This window comes from Grammomys surdaster, unplaced genomic scaffold, assembly GCF_004785775.1.
Source record: "Grammomys surdaster isolate TR1022 unplaced genomic scaffold, NIH_TR_1.0 256, whole genome shotgun sequence".
In the NCBI taxonomy this organism is placed as follows: Eukaryota; Metazoa; Chordata; class Mammalia; order Rodentia; family Muridae; genus Grammomys; species Grammomys surdaster.
The window spans coordinates 550492-572824 of record NW_021604697.1 but is presented as its reverse complement, the minus strand read 5'-3'; the positions used below and the strand labels follow the sequence as shown (position 1 = coordinate 572824).

Below are 22333 nucleotides of genomic sequence, written 5' to 3'. Positions count from 1 at the left end.
CAGCCCCATAGATAAAGAGTGGCAAAGAAGAATGAGCACAGAATAGAGATTTCCCTTTTATACATATTGCAACAAGTTCTCATAAAACATTCATCTGAAATAAATTAAAAAGTCCACTTGCCACTGCCTCCAAACATAAAAAGGAGCCCGTGTCCTGGATTTCAGCCCAGGCCACAGAAGGCCCTGATTGTCCATGGAAGAAAATTAAGGATTAAGGGGCCCAAAGCCTGAGATGGGAGGAACTGACACCTCCTCTGAAGTATCCAACAAGAAAGGCGAGGTGACAGCATGGGCCTGGGAGATGGCAGCCAACTCCTTGAGAAACTCAGGGAAAATGACTGCACAGTAGACAGCATTCTTGACTCGCAGAGCCTCACCTTGGCGTTCAGAAGCCCCGCCCCGGGGAAGTAGAACTGGAGTTGAAGCCCCTGGAGAGCCCCCACCTAGTCCAAGTCCCGTTCCATCTCGCCCAGGTTGAAGAACCTGTGCCGCCTGTCGGGCCCTGGTTGGGCTGTGTGCATGCCGCAGGAGTAATTCCCCCAAGGATGGCCTCCGGCTCCTCACTGGGAATAAACAGGGGTATCAAGAAGGTGCTGGGATCAGGGAACCTGCCTTAGTCTGAGGAACAGATTCCCCAATCCCCTTAAATTCTTAAACTTCTCCCCTGGGGTTCTGGAAGAAGGACAAGATGGACAAGACATGAATCTTAGTCCATTTCTTGTCTTGTTTCTAAAGATGACTAAAGATGAGAGAGGTGCTTTTCTCACACCCAAATCCAGCTTGTTCAGCATTTCCCCTCTATCAAGTCTCCTCAACAGCCAATATTTAAACCACTTTGTTCCCAGCTACAACTCCTTCCTTCTCCATGACCCCTCCCCCTAAAGAATTTAATCACTATTCTACCACCACCGAGATTCTCCTCAGTCTGTATGCCCAACTTCTTGTTTCCTATCATCCTCTAGAGCAGTAAGTCTCACCTTTCCTAATGCTGCAAACCTTTAACTTAATAGTTTCTCGTGCTGTGGTTTTCATTGCCACTTCCTAATTGTAATTTTGCTACTGTTATGAAATGAATGTACATATCTGATATGAGAGCTCCAAAGGGTCACAACCCACAGTTGAGCACCACTGTTCTAGACCTACATACATATACAGTCAATTACTCCTACCTTGCTCTGCCTACCTAGAGCTGACCCACAGCCTCTCTGCTCCTTCAATAACTACATGTACAACTGTAGCTCAGGACTGCTTCATTTCTTCACTCTAGTGCCATCAAGGGTCAGCTTCCTTACACTACTACTCCGTCACTCATCAGTCTTGTCCTATACCCACCAAGACCTCCCTCCCATTGGGTATACCCAGACGACTTCATATTTGCTTAGACTGAACTGAACTGTCTAAAATACTGTCCTTTGTCTAACTTTCTAGACTTCATCACTATGGAGCCGAGAGTCTCACCCCTAAAGGATAATAATAAAGGATAATGTTTCTATTCACCACCTCTCCTATTGGTTACAGAGACAACATACAGACTTATTAGCCTTGCATTCAGAGTCCTTTACAACCAGGGTCTCACTGACTGATCTCTTCTCAAATTCTCTAAACCACACACATGTCTGTGCCGACACCGACCTGAAATCTAACAGGGCCCTCGTGTCTCTCTGTAGCTTCCCCTGGAGACAATGTGCCACTCCTACTCTTTTATTCCTTCTAGATTAGTTATGTCCACCTGGAAGAACCCTGAAAATACCTGGGATATTCCCTACACTGACTTCCTGTTCTATCATCAATGTCAATAATTTCTTCCCAAGGCTGCTCTCTCAGGCACTAAACTATGAACCCAAGAACTTGGACTGTCACATTTAATGCTTCCTTTGTCTCCTCAACCACTAATCATACTCTGCAAAAACTTCCTGTCCACTCTGCCCTGTCATATGCTTCCTTTCTTTTCAAACTTCCTGGTCCTGACTGTTCTTCCTGAATCCCTGCAATTACACACCACATGCAGATTTTTAAATCTCTCCTGATTTCTTAGTGACTGAAAGATCCAACTTCTGCTCATCCTGACTGCAACTCTAAAAACTACTCTTACTCCAGTCAAAGTTTTCCTGTCTTACCACCAATTGTTCCACAACCTTGTAAAACTCCCTATTCCAACTAAAAGCAAAGGTGTCTCCTGAATAGAAGAATAGAGTACACCTATGCCTATCCAATTATTTATTACTCAAGGCTACATAACACATCAAGTTCTCACAATTCCTCAACAATACCAATAACTTCTTTCTTCTTCCTTGTCCCTAGACCCTTACGCAGCTTTTGTTGATACTGCCAATTAGGCTCTTTTAATAAAACAACTGTATTCTCTGACCCAAAGCCTGACATGAAGACTTGCTTTTCAACAACTCTTCAGTTTCTGGATCTTAACTAATTCTAGCCAATGAAATATCTAGGGAAAATAAAGGAGGGTGGTCAGTTAGTCCTCACCTAAGGAATCAGAGCGGCGGGGTGCAGATCCTGCGGTAGGACCCTCAGCCCAGTCCAGCTTGCCACGGGCAATGAGGTACTTCTTGGCTTTGGATAGCAGAGCAGGAAAGTCTTCCTGGGAGGCCGCAAAGCTCTCTATCTTATTCTTCACAGAGCCCAGAACCTAGAAAGCACAACTTTATGACATTTCTGGTGGTTCTATGTTTATACAAGCCTTTCTAGTCCCACTGCACCTGGTCCCAGTCCACCCAAGGTCACTAGCTGTGGGCCTGGCCCACCACTGAGCCTGGACGCACCCATGCATGCATGCATCGCACACCTGCAGCAGGGACTTGACACTGGGCTGGAAGACCATGTTGGTGTTGAGCAGGAAAGAGCGGAGCAGGGGCTGGGGGTGACAGGCCAGCTGGGCCACCAGCCCCGTCAGCAGGAAGTTGACATAGACGGAGTTCTGCAGCATGTTCTCGAGTTTGGCAAAGAGCACAGCCATGAAGGGGCCTGGGAAGGGGGTGGGCACAAGGATACAAGGCCTGAGCACAAGGCACACTGCACGCATTACTCCCCCAAACAAGACCCCCACTAAATGAAAATTATATGTAAGTATCTGAGTGTGTCAAATGACCTGTGACCAGTTTCTCTAGACAATTAAGGCAAACCAGAATCCAGCATTATAGACATTATAACTGATGAGTCAAATCTTAGGCTTTCAGATTTCCGATGTGCCCTGGGACAGAATAAGCTGAAAGCTCACCAACATTTAGTTCCCTATTTGTGGTAAAATAAATATACCTACCTTAAATGATAATTAAAGAGAACCAATGAGATATCAATGTCAAATATCCAGTATAAGATCTAGCAATTTTTTATTTGAATATAATCATAACCTGTACTGTATTTCTCAGTTTTTAAGAAGCTTTATTAAAGAATACAACAGAAGAATAAGAGAACCAAAGCACAGAACCAGGTTTCAAGTAAGACAAAGTAACATGAAACTGGTCACAAAGAAAGTAAAAAAGAGATGTAACACAGAAGAAACTATGAACTTCAAAGCAAGTATTAAGTCTTTAAGGAAGCAGAGATAACATCAGCTCTGTCCTTCAGAACAGGGAACAGAGGTAAACTAGACCCTGCAGGAAGCATAGCTTAGCTGGAGCACAGAGAAGTGACTGAGGATAAAAAGGGATCAGCATTATGTCCTGGGACAGATGCCTTAAGACAGAACAGAACGCTAGACCACTAAAGTCATCACAGTATTCCTAATGAAGGATTTTTGGAGAAAAGAGCTGTACTAGCAACTATGATATTAGAATAATGAACGAAAGGTGGTGAATCCTCTAAGATTTTATACTACCATCTGCTAGAGGTGTTCACATGACTAGCCATAGCTCAAAAGTAATACTAGCTTAAGAGTCTAAACAAAATCTCTAACTTTTTCCTTCTGTTCATTCCCTGGGAGTACTTTGTAAACAGCACAAATAACTTTACCAAAAAGAAAAGGGAAAAAGGCACCAACTAATACTTCAAGACTGTGATAAAAGCATACCACCTCCTAAAGGTACTGAGCAGGAAAGAAGTAGAGCAGAGGCTTAAATGAATAGAAAGATAGTCTTCTATAGTCTGCAAGAGAAGGAATAGGCCCCAGTGCTATAACAAGATAGTCCCAAGCTTACCAAGATATACAGCAGATAAACTTGGTTACCAACAACTAGGATAGGTGGTGTCTTAGTCAACTTAAATCTCCCATAACTCACTGATGATAATCCCAGTGAAAAGTTACCATTTGCTGAGTTTTCACAATGTGCCAATATAATATTAAATGATTTTCATGCACCAACGATAGGTGCTAACTTAAGGTCTGCTTAATCTAAAGCCTTTGGTCTTCACCTTAGCCACTGCACTGCTTCCCAGATTGTTTTGTTTTGTTTCCCCATGCTGAGATGTACATTGGAGCCTGATAAAGGCTTGTCTTGCCCATAAATAAAACAGAGCCAGCCCAAAATCCCAGATTGAGTCTAGCTCCAGGCACATCAACCCAAAAGGGCCTACCAGGAACACTCAGAACCATACTTTATCATTTGCCCTCGAGGAGAAGTATTGTCTACCATCCAATCCTTATCAATCATGTCCTTAAAATAACTATATTGGACAAACATAGCAACCAAGAAAGTACAAGACAGTAGATGGAAGAAATGAAATTGGGTCCTTTTTGAAGAGACAGAAGGTGCTGAGCAGAAAGGAAAACAGCAAAAGGGCTGACTCCAGGACCATAGGAGACCTAGCAGAAGACTGAAAACTCAAAAACAAAGACTGGTAGGAATGGCACAAAACAGAGGTGCACGTATGTCTTTCACACAGGACAGTACAGACATCATTCATGTGGCTCAGATGTATTTTTCACCAAGCACAGAGCATCCTATTTACAAATCCCAGAAAATGGCCAGACTAAAGGAAAAGAAGGAACATGCATATAAGGACATACAAGGCTCAGACGTAAGTCAATATCCAAACCAGCACAAGCATGGAAAGACATAACAACAAACATGAGGGCACAGTATGACATGATATGTATGCAGAAGGGACTCAAGCAAAATGGATGGCGGCTAGGCAAATACACAAAAATGGCATAGCCAAAAAGGTCTTAGAAATTGGCACAAACATGTTCAGAACATGCAAGAGTACAGAGCGAAGGCTTAGGTCAAATAGCTTACCGGTGAAGGGCTGGCTTGGCAGCTGGTGGACAGTCCGCAAAGGGCTGCTGAGGAAGGGGCCGGGGGGCTCAGGAGGGCAGGTGAAGCTCTCGTACGCCTCTTCCTCCTCAGGAGGTAGTGGAGGCTCTAAGGGAGGCTCTGAGCCAGCTCCACCATTGCTCAACGCCACCTCCAGCTCTTGGAGCTCTTGCCCAAAGCTCTCTAGTCCTGCCATGCCCTCAGAGGTACCCTCTAACAATTCCCTAACTCCTTCCTGTGGCACCAATCGTGGCACCAGACGAACCTTCTTAGCTCCTTCTGGCCATGGCCCTGGTATGCCATTGAGCTGGGGTGGGGGTAAGTAGCCAGGGGTATCCCCTACACCCACAGCTAGCCCCCGACTCCCTAGGTTTTCCTCCTCTCCTTCCCTCACATTGTCCCTGTCTTCCTCTGGCAGTAGGCTGCGTTTCTTAGTCCGGGAGCCAAGAGGGTTAGGCTCAGGAGGGGGGCGCTCGCCATCATAAGGGGCAGACCAGGTTCGGCAGGCTTGGACACAGAGGTCCACACCACGGCGTGCCTCACGCAGATACTCCAGGTAATTGTCTTCTAGCTCACCAGGCTCCTCTGCAGGGCTCGGCCTTCGACCAGGGCTGGAGGTTGGGGATGCAGTAAGCCCTGGTGATCGAGGAGTTGGACCTGGGGACTCAGAGCCACCTAGGCTCTGCTGCCGAAGAAACAGAGCCAGACGAGATGGTGTGGAGGGACGGGGCACTGTTACCACTGATGAAGAATCAACACTTGGGCTTCCAGGGCCTTTAGAGAAAAAGAAAATAAGCAAATCAAGGAGACAGATCAAGAGGAGACAAGAGATCTAGAGACTAAAAACAAAGACAATGAGGAGGTAGAAATGGAACCATTTTGATAGCTGACTCTCCAATCTCTAGAATAATTTATCCTAATTCACCACCTCCCTCACCATCTCCATGAATGAAATTATGCAAACAGAATACATGACTGAAATAAAGACGAAGAGAGCTAGTTCTTCCCAGAAGTTTACCCTAAATTTCTCTGGGAATGCTAAAGATCCTCTTTGCAAGACTACTTATCAATCTCCCTAGAGAAGGAATTACACTCATTGTCACCTTCCTCCCCTCACCCAAGCCCTGCTTTCTCTTTAAGCTCACCCAGAACCCAGGCCATACCCGTGATGTCCTCCCTTCTCCCTGCCTCTCTGCTAGGCCCACCTCGTGCCCATGAGGCATGCTCTGGACGAGGTGGGCTAGGGGCATGGTGCCGACAGCAGCGTGGAATTAGGGAGAGAAACTTGTCAGCTGCTCGTCCATAAAGATCCACATCACGCACAGCTGGCTTCTGGCTCAGCATCACATGGTTACATGGGACAAGATACCTGGGAGAGAGAAAAAAAGAACATAGGGTGATCAGGAAAGAAAGGAAGAGAAGGCCATGTGAACTAAAATGCTAAACCAGGCTCCAAGAGACACTCATATGGAACCCCAATACAGCCCATCACCCCAACAAAGTACTAGGCCCTGAGGGTCAGCCATCCCTCAGCCCTGCCCCCACAGGTACCTGAGAACCAGCTGCAGCAGAACATCCTCACAGCTGAGGTTCAGAAGGGTCCTGAAGAGACTCAGAGAGACCATGCAGAGCTGAGGGGGAAGGGGAGGGAGGGAGTCACCATAAGAGCTCTCTACCCTCCAAACTATTTACCAATGGGAACTTACATTTCCCCAACCTCAGGCCCAACTAGCCACTCCTAGAATAGCCCAAGTGCCATAGTCTAGCACATAATCAATATACAAGTATTAAGTAGATAAACACACAATCTTTGTGAATAAGACTTCACCATTCACAGATAAGAAATAATCATGTGTCAGATACACTGGAATTCTACAGACCATATACATAACTGAAGACCATCATACTGATTCCATCAATGCTCCAATGAGACCCCAAGGAAACAGATACTAAGAAAGACTATTATAACATAGTAAATGATTCCTAGGAAACTATAGCAATATGATAGACAAGCAAATACCTGTCAGAAGGGACTGTAGTCAACATAGTACTTGAATGGCTACCAATAAGGAATCAGAGGGAACCTGGAAGAATCCCAACTGGGAAGTAGGTGGAATTATAACTATGGAGTCAGAGTCACCTCTCCAACAGCAGTGTATCTCAGGAGGTGGGATAAAGAGCTCAGGACAACCGACAGGAAAGGGAGAAAGTAAGTAGATAGGTCAAGAGCAGGAAAACATTTTGTTTTAGAAATGTTTTAGAAATAAAATTTTGTTTTATTCATTTCCGGATAGATATAAATAACAGACATACAATAAGCTAACTCCCATTGCTCTGAATTCCTAGTATTTTATGCTTTCTTTATGGCAAGTATGTCAGATATCTTTGTCTTGTATAGTCTTGGCATTGCTTGCTAAATGGCTGTTAAGAAAATTAAGAGGATCAATAATTGGAATAAGTTCACACTTGGGGCAACATAGATTTCTGAAATGACCACTTTAAACTTTAACTAGCAATAAGAATTCAGACTCCCGAATAGTAGGGTGTGTAGCAATGTAGTTTTTCAAAGACTTGATCGCTAGAACCCATAAGCACTTACAGTCCAGAAGAGACTTTACAGATGTGATTAAAATTATGGACCTTGTGGGGCTTCACAGTGCAGCTCAGTGATGGGTACTTGTTTAGTATGCATGATATACAGCATCATAGTTTAGAATGTGAGACGGTCTCAAAGAAAAAAACAGAAAGAAGGCTTAGGAATGTAGCTCAGTGGTAGATTGCTTGCCTAACACACACAGGGCCCTGGGTTTGACTCATAGTACTATTTATAAGAAAGAATTGTAAAGAAAATAAAATGAGAAAGGGGTTCAAAATATAGCAGGGATGTGACCCACAGTTGTTGGCTCTGAAGGTGAAAGAAAGCAGTCAAGCTGGGGATGGTCTTCAACAGACAACAAGAACAACAGCCCAAATGTGTACTCCAGAATGAAAAACTAATGTTTTAAGTCCCTAAGTCTGTGGTCATTTGTTTTGACAGCAATTAGAAACTAACACAGATAATCACGCCCACAAACAAGTTAGCCACAGTGGTTCGTTCACTTGAAGGCACAAAAGCCAGGACAACACACTATCTTAAAAAGACTAGAAGGTGGAAAACGAAAGTATCTATGTTTAACATGGGTACCCTACAATCAGAAGAGGCCTAGTTGCTACATGAACCAGCAACCAAGAAGTAACAACCCAAGAACATGAAGAGGTTCTAAAAACCCTTGGAGACTAATAGAAGTAAGTACTAGAAACTAAAAACCATGTTGGAAAACTACAAAAGTTAAGATTAGGATGAAAGAATGGCAGATAATCACAAGAATGATAGAGGGATGCACCTTGAGGGAAATTAACTGTCAGGGCAACCCATGGGGTCAGACAGACATCAGACACAGGCACACCCTACCTTTAAAATAAGGTAAAAGATTTGTACCTTTATAAAATTAAGTGTTTGATATCAGAAACATATCCCTTTCTCTTCTCTTCTCTCTCCTCTCTAGAACGCATGATTCCAACCTTCTCAACTCTCATCCCTCTGATTCCTTCTCCCTCTTGCTCAGCCCATCTCTAATCACAAAGATCTTTCAGTCCTAAAACACGCTGTACTCGTTCCCTGTTACATGCCCTTTGCATACTGGTCCCTCTACCTAAACTATTCCTCTTACCTAATATTCAAAAGGTAACTCATCATCTTGGGCATGACATCATGTCCTCTGGGACATCTTCTCTAGCCAACCCATATTTTTTCTAAACTCTATATTTATTTATTTTTAATTTATTTTTATTTACTTATTTATGTATTTTTGCACAAACAGAAACCTCAATTTTCAACTATTTTAGTAACTTACTTGATTTCCTATTTTCCCCATTAAATAAGCTCTAAGGTATCAGCAACAATGACTACCATGATATCCCCAGCATCCAGTGACCCAACGGGATGTTATATCAATACAAATGTGCAGGTAGAGGGAATATAAGTGGGCGAACAGGTAGATTTGTGCCTGATTATAGTTCTAATTCAGCCAATCCAAGGAGGAGAGATAGCAAGCCTACAAGTAACTAGACCATCTATTAGTACAGAAACAAAACCCAAAGCACTCTTACATCACCCACAGCAACTGAAGGAGTGATAAACAGTTTAAGGGAACTGTGAAGCAATAGTATATTACAAGCACTACATCATGGCAAAACCTAGAGCCCTGAAAGATAACTGTGCTGCAGATGCATAGTATGAAAACAGAGCAGTAAACTAAATTCTTTACTCAAAATGACTAAAAGCTTAGTGCTATATAGTGCCAGCTTGAAGCGAATGCCAGAGTCAAAACCCAATAGAGATCAGAGAAAGATGGCTCACCCAGGTAGTAAGCCAGGACAGAGTTTAAGAGCCATACCCGGGAGTTGCTGCCAATACGGGCAACGAGGGTGTCAAGGATGGTGTGGGTATCATGCCGATGTAACAACAGGAATCGAAGGAAGGTACGGAGCAAGGCAGGCTCTGAGATGCTCCGCAGGAAAAGTTCCAGATAGGCGGTACTCGCGATCATCTCCTCCACAGAGGTCTGGATGAAGGGAAGGGAAAGTTTGGAGACTTAGGGTTTCCCTACACATACAATGATTCATATTCCCTGGGTTCTAGGAAATAAGAAGTATCAGAAAGGGAAAAGGGAAGAAGAACACTACCCACTGCCTCCCATGTAGTCCTTCCATTGGTCAACCACCCTCCAGACAAGGTCCTCCTATGCCTCACCACCTATTATCCTTACCTTATGCAGGGCAGGACCCATGACAGGCACCAGAAAACCATTATGGATATAATCAACTAGCTGCTTCTGTACCAGGGGGTGAGCCACCTACATGGAACAAGAGAGAAGAGATTATAAAGAGTCCACTGCCTGGAAGGAAACAGAATAATATAATAAAAATAGGCATAATAACCCCAATTTCTATAGCAGAACTCCAGGCAACGGACCCTCTTACCCCAACTTCCCAGAAGAATCAAGTGTCACACCGCTTAAGAATGCTACCCCTACCTGAATGACTGCATTGCAGAACTCTAGGGAACTCATGAAGAGTGCAAGGGCAGGCACTCCTATCCAGTCTTCCCGGCGCAAGCAGTGCCAATCATCCCCTGGAACCTCAATCTTTCGAGGCAGTGAGGAGTACAGGGCACTCAGCCCTGTGGCCAGCACCTAAGGAGGGTTATCAAAGGCTCAGATAATATAACAAGAAGGCCTTGGGAACTAACTAACCATAAGATTTTATTAGAATACAACTAAAAGATACTATCAAGGCAGGTATTACATTGTCATGTATCAGGACCTCACCTGCAACACCTACCTGCCCTATCTAGCTATGCTCATGTTTCATCCCCATTCCAACACCAAAGAGTTGCTTTCAAATCTGAAGTAAAGGGCCCTCCTTGATACCTAGCCTTTTCTCATCTCCTTGATAGGAAGATGCTGTACAATGTTCATATGCCTCACCCTACCCCCCATCCTAGGGTTTGCTAACCGGGCAGAAGTAAGAGTGATCTGCGATGTAGCGGCCCACAGTGGGGCTCCCATCTGACAGAGCCATGAGCAGAAGTAGCGCATCACGGGCCTGCTGGCCCAGGGTGCCTTCTCGATGGACAAAGGGGACAAGGCGAGAAAAGAGAAGAAGGCGTGGAGCAGCTCCAGGTTCTGGGGGTGGCTGCAAGAAGAACTCGAGCAATGAAGGCTCCCGAGCAACACACACACATAGTTGGCTGAGAAGTAGCACCAGGCCTTCATCCAGTGCCGGGCTACTGGGCACAGGGCGGCCACAGGCATCCAGCAGGGCAAGCAGAGCCTCACGAACTGGCCCATGCCGCAACAGAGGCTGGCGAGCTTCGCTCACTAGCATCTCAAATAGTTTCAGCTGCTCAGCCCGCCGTTCTTCGACCCCATCCCCAAACTCATCCCATTGCAGCTGCCATGTCAACACTCGGCTCAGCAGATCCTCACGCAGAGCAAACTCTAGCAGGGGCCCAGGGCCTGAAGGGGCTGAAGGAACTGCTCGATCCTCTGCCAGCAATGTGAGCATTTGGTATGTGTGGTTTCTCACAGCACTAAGATCATCTGCACCTCCAGCAGCTGCCCGAGGGCCTTGCCGCTCCAGGATTCTCACCACCTGAGGCAAAGGACAGAAAAGAGGAGGAGTCTAAAATGATGAGGTAACTGAAAGGGGTGAGGAGAACATCAAACTCGGAAGGTTAGAACTACTGCTGCGAGTAACAGACTAGGTATTTTGTCATGGAGTCTCCTACCTGGGACCAGTGATTCTTGAAGACCATGAGGCATGTCTCAGGGTCAGCCATGACAGGGGTCTGTAGACTGGCCCCTTGTGGTACACGGTGCCCAGGGACCCGGGAGGCCAGCCTGCTCAGCCAGTTCATCTTCTCCATGAGGCAGGCTGGACAGGGCCAGCAGCCAGAGGACTATACTCTGAGAATGTACCAGCTGGAGGCTTTCTCCACTTCTATCTCCAATTTGCTTCATCCGGTCTGTAGGAGCCAGTAGCTGGCCACAGAGCCACAGATTACACCAAACTAGAGTAGTAGCAAGGCCAGAGTTCACTGTCCAGTCCAGTGTTGCAAATCTAATTCAAAGACAGAAGATGAAAAGGATTAACAGAAGCTCACTTCTCTTGACTTCCCTGAAACAGTAACTCAGAAGCACTCCACTGAAAATGACACAAATTATACAATTCTACACGGTACGTGAAACTTACATGTCCAAAATAGAATATGTAATTTCTACCACCAAATTTATAGCTTCCTCAACCTTTTCTATTTCAGTAAATGTCATGGCCAACTCCTTGTTTATCCTCTTCCTTCCAATATCTAATTCATTCAACAAATCTTATCATTCCAGAGGATTATAAGTTCAAGGCCACCCTGGACTACATAAAGTTCAAGGCAAGTTGAAGCTAAATAGTTAAGACTTTGTCTCAAAAAAATAACAGGGATGAAAAAAAGTTCAAAAATAAAATTATGTCTAATCTAATGTAGCTTTCTTTGAGACAGACTCTCAATATACTGAACAGGCTAGCTTTGAACTCACTATGTAACCCTCAATTCATCATTCTGGCCTCAAATTTATCATTCTCTTGCCTCACTGCCTCACCCTTGCCAATGCTGTAATTAGAGAGATGCATGCCACCATGCCTGGCTTATAGTTCTATCTTTGCCATCATGAGAGTTTATTCTCCATTCGACAACATACTGCTTTTAAATCTAGATTTTACTACATCTTTCCTCTGTTGGACAGCCCTCGGTGGCTTCCTATCACACTAGTAAGTTCTAATTCTTTACCTTATCCTATAGAAGCCTATACAATATAATCTCTACAAGCTTCTGTCAGTCTCCTCCTCACTGATGCTTTAGTCACACAAGTCTTAAATAGTTTCTATTCCCTGTGTCTGGAATGTTCTCCACCTCTTCTCCTTGCTCTTAACAGTTCTATTTAAGTGCTATCTTCTCAAAGAAGCCCTCCGTACTTAACAATTTTCTTCCTACCTTCACTTTCTAGTTCATAATCCTTTAAAGTTTCTATTATCTGAAATATATCTATCTTCTCTAACTAGCTATTTTCTCTACAAAGAAATTAGTTCTTGGAGGGTAGGATCTGCCTATCTTATTTACTTTTGCATCCTCAGTGGCTAGAATAGTATCTATTTGTTGAATGCTTGAATAAATAAATACCTGCTCAATGAATCAACCAATGGATAACATATACCAAAGTAGCTACTAGCTCAGACCATAACCCACAGTTCCTTCACCATCATACCTAATACCTCTTCATCAGTTTTGTCTCTAAAGAGCAAAAATTCTTCACAGAATGATGTGGTTCAGTTGTGTTTCCTCTTTAAAGGAGCGGAAAGAACCCAGAAATCTGACTCAAGTCCCACACTCTGACCTAAGGTTATATTAACCAACACATTCTTTCATCAATTTATTTCACAATTACCACATCACAACTAAAGGAAGGTGGCAACTGTGCTGAAGGACACCTTTTGTAGAAATGATCTTATACAGGGAAAGGACAGACCTAAAGATCAGGAAAGGCATACTCAACTGATTAACTCAATGTATAACAATACAGATAAAGTACTGGACACTGTACTAAGTAAGCATTGAAAATACAGGTAAAACAAAAAATGGGGTAGGATACGCAAAATACCTAGAAAAATTTGCAAAACTGTAATAGAAAAGTGAAGAGATGCAACTAACTTTGCCTGGGGTGCTATAAGAGGGCTCCACAGAGATAGTATGTGACTTAGGTCTTCAATGATACACTAGTTACATGAGGAGCTTTCTTCATAGCAAAACAATAAAGTCAGGCAAAATGGCTCATACCTTAAAATCCCAGCACTTGGGAGGCCAAGAAGGAAGATCATGGGTTGTATTACAGCCTGAACTATATAAGCTAAAACAAATCTCCATAAAGCAAACAAAAATTAAAAAAAAAAAATCTATCAAAAAGTAGAGCACTTGGAAAAAAGCATGACAAATCTAAAGCGAGCCTGCAGGTTCAGTGAAGCTTAATCACTACTTAGAGCAGAGGCATGGTACTAAGTTGAAAAGAGTGAAGGTTACAGACACCACTGAGTGTGATGCTACAGGAACCTTCAGTTTTAACTACTGACATCCTGGAGACAAAAATGTTTTTAACAAAGACATAAGATCAGATATAACCTTTAAAAATACTTCAGATAGGATTATAAGATAGAGCAGAGATGGACAGAAGTCAGTAGACAACTTAAGAGAAATTTTAAAAGATCTCTTTTTAAAAAAGTAATGGTATAAACGAAGATAGGAAAAAATACCAATAAAAAGCTAAATCTTAGATTCACCTCTATCTAAACATGTCCTGTGCAGTAAATATTCATTATCTATGTCTCTGCAAATTATTTATACTGTTTTTCTTCTCTTTCTACAGGGAGCCTTATCATTCACTCCTTGAAATCCCAGTGCCAACATAGCATTCAAAGATGTTTGTGAAACACTGGCTCAATATAATTAATAATAGCACACACACACACACACACACACCAAGCTCTGATCAAAGCACTACTTATTAATATTCTCATTTTACAATTGAGGAAACCAAAACCCAGAGAAGCTAGACAAACTGCCTCAAATTAGACAGGTGGTAGAGTATAACTGAAGATAATCTGCCTCTGGATTTAAATCAAAAGTGAAAACAGTAAGACCTGGAACATCCAGAGGTGAGCAAGAGAAGTGATTAATGCACCTAACACTGGAGACTTGGGAACACTGTTGATTGTCTATAGGGGAATTGTACTTCACAAAAGGTGATAAGATCAAGTATAGTACACACATGAAATACCAGTACTCACACTAAAGCAGGAAGACTACCAGTTCAAGACCAGCCTGAGCTACATAGCAGGTCCCCAACTAGACCAGACAAAAATAGCATCCCTCTAAATCAGATGGAAACAAATAAGATGGAAGAAGAGGGGAAGACAAAGAGGAGGAGGACAGACAACAGTTTAAAGCATGTTAAATTTTGAGACAAAGAAAATGGGCTAGGAACACAGCATCAATGGTAGAGTACTTTGTCCAACATGCACAAAGCCTCAGTTCAATCCCCAACACCACATAAACCAGGAATGATGGTGCATACCTACAATTCTAGCACTTGGGAGATGAAGCAAGACAGGACAGAAGTTCTAGATAATCTTCAACTACAAAATGAGCTTAAAAGCCAGCCTGGGCTATGAGACTGGCAAAAATATTAAATATTAAAAAAATGTTAAAAAAAAGAAAAGAAAAAGAAAAATAGCATACTTCAAGTTCAGAATGAAATTAAAACTAGAGCTATAAAATTCAGGAGCTGCCTGTCCATAAGTGATCAATGAAGCTGCGAATGGTTATCATGAAAGAAGCTAAATGCAAAATCTTAAAAACAAAAAACAACAACAACAAAAAAAAAAACCCACCAGGATTTAGGAAAGCAGAGTGTGGTATTTGAATGAAAATGGCCTCCACAGGCTCATAGGGAATGACACTATTAAGAAGGCTTGGCCTTGTTGGAGTAGATGCAGCCTTGTTGTCACTGAGATTGAGCTTTGAGATTTCCAATGTTCAAGCAAGGCCCAGTGTCTGTCTCTCTTCCTGCTGTCTGCCAATTCAGATATAGAGCTTTCACTCTGAACTCTTTCTCTCCATGCACACCATGACCATAATGGGCTAAACCTCTGAACCTGTAAGCCAACCCCAATTAATATTTTTCTTTATAAGAGTTGCCATGGTCATGGTGCCTGTTCACAACAAAAAGAATTCATTGACATAGATTTAGCCAGATGAAATCTGCATCCCTATAATCCCAACACTTGAGAAGCTGAGAGGGGAAGAATGTCAATTTGAGGCTACCCTGAGTTATATAACAAGGTAACTTCTAAAACAAAAAAAAAAGAAAAAGGAAAGAAAGAAAGAAAGAAAGAAAGAAAGAAAGAAAGAAAGAAAGAAAGAAAGAAAGAAAGAGAGAGACAAAATAAAAATGCCAGGTATGGTAGCATATGCCTTTAATCTCAGCATTTAGGAGGCAAAGGTCCGAGTTCAATGCCAGCCAGGACTATTTACACGGAGAGCTCCAGACCAGCCAGGAGTACACAGTGAAAAATTACCCCTCCAAAAACACACACACATATATCCCATTCACAACCCCAATAAAGACAGTGAGTGAAGATAGTCAAAAATCAGAGACATCTAAGAAATAATGATCCAGAAACCAAGGAATGGATGTTTCCAGAGACTGCAGAGTGCCTATAATCCCATAAAAAGAGGAAGTAGAATGAAGACGGGAAACTGTCCACTGGTTTTATTGATTCTTTTTTAATATAATCTTAGAAAATAGTTAAATGACTGAGAGTCAAACAAAATTCAGTGACACAGAGAAGGATGAAAACAGGGCCATTTGTGTAGAAAAAAACAGGGAGGTGGGTGGGAGTCAAGAGGTCATATGGTTCAGAATTGAATGCTGCTGGCTCAGGGAAGCTGAAGCAGGAAAATCACAGTGAGTTCCAAGCCAGCCTCAAAGATGTTTGTCAATTGAGAAAATTAGTCTGAAAAAAGGAAAAAGTTGATATGGATAAATAAGTTAGGAATAGCAAACAAACATAAGGAATATGATATCTGAGAAAAAAAGGAGCATACACCACCTTTTTTAAAGAAAGGAAGACAGCAGTACAAGATGAGTGCCACCTCAAGTAAATATAAACGCAAAGACAGAGGGAAGTATCTTCCACCTTACTACTCCCCCATCCTCCACCCACCACCCTCCCACCCCAGCCTCAGCCTGCCCCCTCACTCAGGAGACTAACAGTAAGGGAGAAAGGAGAAGTGAGAAAGTAAAGCCACAGAATGGATACTCACTCTTTGATACACAGCATCCTATAAACCATCAACAACTGCACACACTAGTGGCTAAGAACAGAAAGGATGCACTAGAAAAAGTACTTACTCATTGTCCCAAGGATTTGAGGTCCCAGGCAGGCACAGGCTGAGAAAAAAAAAAAAAAAAAAAGGCCCAAGTTAAATGATAAAACTCTCCCCTCTTACTGCTATTAGCCTTTCATACTGTATCAGCCTCTGCTGGTTTCTTTAATCACTGCCTATAACTTTGTAAATATAGTCCCATTATTAATTAAATTCTTGTGAAACCCAGCCTGAGCCATCTGCCACCTGCCACCTGCCAAGGAGCTTGACTTATACAAGAATATCACTGTTTACAAAGTACTCTCTACAATATATCTCATTTGAGGACTGAAAACAAAGAGAAACCTTATGCTTGGAAAAGAGTAACACAAATAATAGGTAAGGCTTGAGCTCTGAAATTCCTCAAACAAAAGTCTAAATCTCAGTGTACCATCTTTCAACTGTGTGATAAATCACAAATCTGAGTTTGTTTCCCTATCAAAAAATTACTAACAAAATAACTATTCCTTTTAAGTGTATGAGATAACAGCACTCCAGACAAAAGCAAATCCTCTGTAAATCGTTTATTTTCTGACCCTGTATGACAGGGTGCTCACACCTCTGAGATAAGAGGTTTAACCTGCTCTAAAGTATGTCCTGCATACTCAAGTCTCAGGAAGCTCAGCAAAATAAACCTTACAAGTGTCTAAAACAAATCCCCTCCAGGTTTTGGAAGATTAACAAACTGTTTCTATCATGCAATATCTGGGGTACCCAGTCTTCCTCCCCTCCATAACCACCATAAAGCACCTACAGATATAAGACTGACCTTCAGGCCTTTTGTGACTATCTCCTGCAGGCCTTGGACAAGAACCACATAAAATCAGCATCTCAGAAGTCAAAACTGAACACTTAATCTAGGCCCTGTTCATCTGCTGAAAAAAAATTTAAAAAGGTCTTTCCTGGTTATTCCTACCACCTATTTAAACTCCTGGCAAAGAGGCGAACTACCATGTAGTTAATGCCCTTTGTTCCACAGCAAAGTCCAAGGAAAAAGATAGATTCCTCTGTTTTCCCTGATTTATCTTCAGGCTAAACCACAAGGTGAATAGGGAAGAAGCAGTTGACTTTTCTGATCTACACCTGGCCAGGGTCAGCCACTCACCTCAGGATCCAAAACACAATACAGCTTTATAGGTCCACATAGCAAAAGGTGCCAAGCAACCTTAAAACAGCAGAGACAGGAAGTGGCTCAGCTTCAGCCTCTCTTAAGAACCTTTGCCCTGGGAGAGGCAAAGAGAAAGAAGCAGGAAGGGATAGAGAGATATATAACTTACTAGAAAGTGGAAAGACCTGATTAAAACTGAAGAAATTGGGGAGGGGGGCTCTCAATAGCCTATCTGGAGCTCAACTCACACATACCCATCCCTGCTTTTCAATGTCTCAGACAAATGGGCTTTCAGGATACAGCCTACCTCTCCCCATACCACCTGGGCCTCTTACAGGTATCTCTTCATCTCAGTGGATTGTCATAAGGCACAAAGTGAACTGCTAGTACACAGCAACTGTCTTTACAACAGTGAACTCAGTGTCACATACGGTTATCTCTACACCTGTTATTTGAGGGTGACAAAAAGGAAGTCAAAGACTGGATGAAATTGATCCTAAAGACTAAGAAAAGTTCACTGAGCAGAGAAGAAAAGATGTTCCTAGCAGAGGAAGCAGCTTTTACAAAGATTTCAAGGCTAAAAAAGTAACATGTTTGTAAGAGAACTGTGAACAATTTATTCAAGCTAGAACACAGAGGAAGGAGTGGCAACAGACAAAGCATGAAGAGGTGAGTTGAGGCCATATTAAGGAAATTGGATGTTGTCCTACAGGCTACAAAGAGCCAACTTTTTTAAGCAGCATAGTTCCATGATGGAATTTGTATTTTCGGAAAGATCATTCTAGGAATAGGCAAGAAAAGATCAACTTTTAAAGCAATAGACTTTAAAAATAAATAAATAGATAAGCACCAAGGAGCTGAGGACTCAGGCAAAAGTTGGTGATGATGTGGCAATGGAGATAATGAAGGGAAATATTGGTCATTTTAGAGACTGACCAAATTTAGGAGGTAAAGGAGCAGAAAAAAATAGAGAATGATACCAAAGGCATCCTCTGGATTGATATATGGGCAGATAGTTGCAAAAAAAAAAAAAAAAAAGGGTCTTCGGGGCAAAAAGACTAAGTTCTGTTTTAGGCATGTTAATTCAAAGATCCCTGGGAAGATTTGTCCATAAGTGCATATGTATATTTAGGACACAGAGACTAAGACAGACACAGAGAAATAATCACATCATTGTGAATTTTTTTTATATTTTCACATTCTCCCTTTAAACTAAAACTATCTTTTTATCCTCTAACCAGAATGAGAATTCTATGGAACGGCATAAGACCACAACTTATTTCTATTATCTTATGGGACTGAATTCACAACAAGAATTTATCGAAAGAAAAAAATGAATGAATTTGTTCTCCTAGCCCTTATTAAGAGTGCACACACCACCACAAAAAATGTTTCTATCACTACAGCAACCTCATCCATGTTTCATCCTCTCAGACCAACCATTCCTCTATATATCAGAAGTCAAAATCCACTTTAATATGTTACTATGACAACAAAAAGTTTAGTATAGCAAACAAAAAGCTTTCCAATTCTGTGCCTTCTCTAGTACAACCAAGAATGTAGATAGATCCTAAGAATGCTCTAACATGCCAGTCATATAGTGAACACCTTTTATCCTAGCACTTGGAAGGCAGATGCAGGCAGATCTCTGTTGCCAGCTAAGCTACATAGTGAGACCTCATCTGGGGTGAGGGAGACAAAAAAATAAAATAAAAAGGAGTGGAAGGGGGAGAGGGAAGGAGAGAAAGAAGGCAAAGAAATTCTTTAATGTGATTAGCATAATTATCAGTAATACGCACCTAATACTATACATAACTATTCCATGTCATTGATACAATATTAAACAAAACCCTCATCTGTATGACATGCTCATACCCCTTAATTTTTTTGTTAGTAGAACAATTACAAAAATACTTCTTGCAGGTATGAGGTCCTCTATTCATCACAACTGTTCCAATATATAATGTGCCCTTTGTCCACACTGCCTTTACTTTCTATTACAAATCTTTCTTCCTCTAGTCACTAGCACTATGAAGATGCCAAAATGACTTGTTTTGTCACTCTATCCTGTGGAACTGCTAGCTTCTGAATCTGATTCCTCATCTCTAAAATCCTTCCTTTGCCTATACAAGGTATCGACATAATTTCAGCAAATTTTGAGGATGCTATCTATGTAAAGCATGTCACTTTGATCTTATAATGAATTAATATGTGAGCATGCATGCTATTCAGATATCAGAGTTACATAAAATTACTGTACAAGTACATGGTTTTTCAAAACACACACCATCATTCTGAATATCAGGATTTCATAAACCAGTAAAAATATTTATTTTAAAAAATGCGATCAACTTTTTATTTTCATGACTTTCTTTAAACTTATCATGTATTTTACCACTAATTATTTCTTCAGTGAAAGAGCAAAGAGTACCTTAACACCAAAGAAGTAAGAACAATATCAGAATAAGTTAACCCCACCCCCTCTTTTGGCAGTGTTGGGATCAAACTTATGGTCTTGAACATGGAAGGGCACTCTCCCACTGAGCCACACCCCAAGATATAACTTTATCTTTAGTTCTTTCATCCTAACTTATACAGAAGAACACTACCATGGACTGGATCCACAACTCAGTGTTTAGGGACCACTACTACAACCTGTTATGCTTGTCGGGCCTAAAAAGTTCTGATTATCTGGCCAGGCATATCATTATGAAGAAGGCCTCTTTGGGCTCTAGAGAGAAGAAATGAAAATATATCAAAGGATAAGATAATTAACTCTGAAGCTGAGATTCTTTAATAGAACAGACTGGGGCTGTCTCAAATTCTCAAGGGATGGTCTTCATAGACCATATTGTTATGGTTAAAGGAGGCTCAAGATGCCTCAACTGCATAGCAGACTGTCAGCAGAGAAGATCCAGAGATGTGAAAGTGGCCATATCACTGAGACTAACCAAAATTCATGTGTGTGGGTAAGGAGATGGGATTGTAAAATACAAATAAAATGAACTTAATTACAGGGTACAGGGGAAAAGTGAACTGTAAAAGAATAGAGAAAACTTTTCAGGTGGTCAAAGTGTGCATCTTGATTTCACAAATATGCACATATGTCAAAACATGTACATTTAAAGTATGAGCAGTTTACTGTACAAAAATTTACGTCCACAAAGTCATCTTTTCTTCCTGCTTTTCAAACTCCAAAGAAGAGCAAACCTAAATACAGTGCCACATGTTACAAGCCATGTGACTTCCATGAAAGTATAGAATTAGCAACCGATAGTCCAAAACAGATGACAGCCATGACAGCCGTAAGTAAGGAGAAATGTAGTAAGTGTCCAGAAGCAGGTAGAGAGAAAATATGGATAGTTCCATCTCTCTACCTCTCAAAAAAAAAAAAAAAAAACCTTCATGAGGGTCTCATTTTAAAGTCTGCCTTACAAAAGCAGAACCTGAGGAAACTGTGGTTCCATTATTACTCTGTGGATGACTAAACCTCAAACATTTTCATTATCACAGTTATTGTTGCTCATAATGCTGTCTTGTGTGTGCTGTTTTGGGTTTGTTGTAGCAGTTTTTCCTCCCTCTCTCACCCTCTAAAATATCTACGGGCGCAGGGCGGCCAAGTGCACAACACTTGCACCTGTACTTTACTTGATCTAAAACTATTGCTCTTCCAGGACATCTAAGGAGGCCCCACAAACAACCTCATCTCTCATCCAAGTCTCACAACCCTCAACCCCTCTTTCCTCCTTTGCCCTGCTTTCAACTCCTACATCAAAGCACAGTCTTCCCCCGCAGGTTCCCGCCTTGGCCTTTAACGCTCTCCATCCTCACACAGGCCTTACCCCCTCAACTCTTGTCCCAGGACGTCCCTCACCTTTCCAAGCTCAGCAAACCCACACACCCTTTGCAAACGGTGGCCATGAGTTCCTTCAACTGGGCCCTTCAGATCTGGGCCCAGGATCTTCTCTAGCTGGCTTCTTCCTGGTCCACAGCACCTAGGCTGTCCCCCTGCCCCCCTACCTCAGACGTTCGCAGCCCCTCACCACCTGCTAACCCCTCACCCTGTCCCTTCAACGCCAGCAATTCCCAAACCCGGTGCCGTCATCCCAAATCCCCTCGGCACCTTGCGCCTCTGAGTGCGCCGCGGCTCACGCGTCTCTTTCGCTTGCACCACGCTGCCCTACCCAGGCCTGTCGGCGGCCGGGCTAGGTGAGTTCAGGCCGCCGCCATCGCTCCTCAGGCAAACCAGCCGCGCCCCGCCCCGCGCCACACGCAGCCCGCGCCCCCGCGCACCTCACGCAACCGCCCAGTGACGCACGGATGGGCAGCGGCGTGCCAGCTCATTGGCCCGGCTAGGCCCCAGCCAGAGCGTCGACGCTCGTTTCCTGGCAACTGCCGAGCGCAGGGGCGGGGTCTCCGTCCACATTCCAAGAAAGGAGCGCCTCCACA

At 42.6% G+C, this 22333-nt stretch overlaps 1 protein-coding gene across 4 annotated transcripts; it reads right to left on the bottom strand.

Moving 5' to 3' along the window:
• Positions 1-38: 38 nt before the first annotated feature.
• On the bottom strand, positions 39-22124 carry Fam160a2 (family with sequence similarity 160 member A2). 4 transcript variants are annotated; one of them, XM_028775538.1, is made up of 13 exons: positions 22008-22124; positions 16763-16801; positions 11542-11873; positions 10767-11405; positions 10286-10444; positions 10019-10105; positions 9647-9814; positions 6762-6841; positions 6374-6579; positions 5193-5984; positions 2804-2982; positions 2485-2647; positions 39-563 (listed from the first exon to the last, which is right to left on the bottom strand). In XM_028775538.1, exons 3-13 carry the CDS (start codon positions 11677-11679, stop codon positions 205-207), a joined length of 2970 nt encoding a protein of 989 aa, XP_028631371.1. In that variant the 5' UTR covers positions 11680-11873; positions 16763-16801; positions 22008-22124; the 3' UTR covers positions 39-204. The 4 variants fall into 4 exon arrangements, with proteins under 4 accessions (XP_028631371.1, XP_028631373.1, XP_028631372.1 ...); XM_028775540.1 differs by having other exon boundaries at positions 6416-6579; XM_028775539.1 differs by lacking the exon at positions 16763-16801 and having other exon boundaries at positions 22008-22121.
• Between the last annotated feature and the right edge of the window lie 209 nt (positions 22125-22333).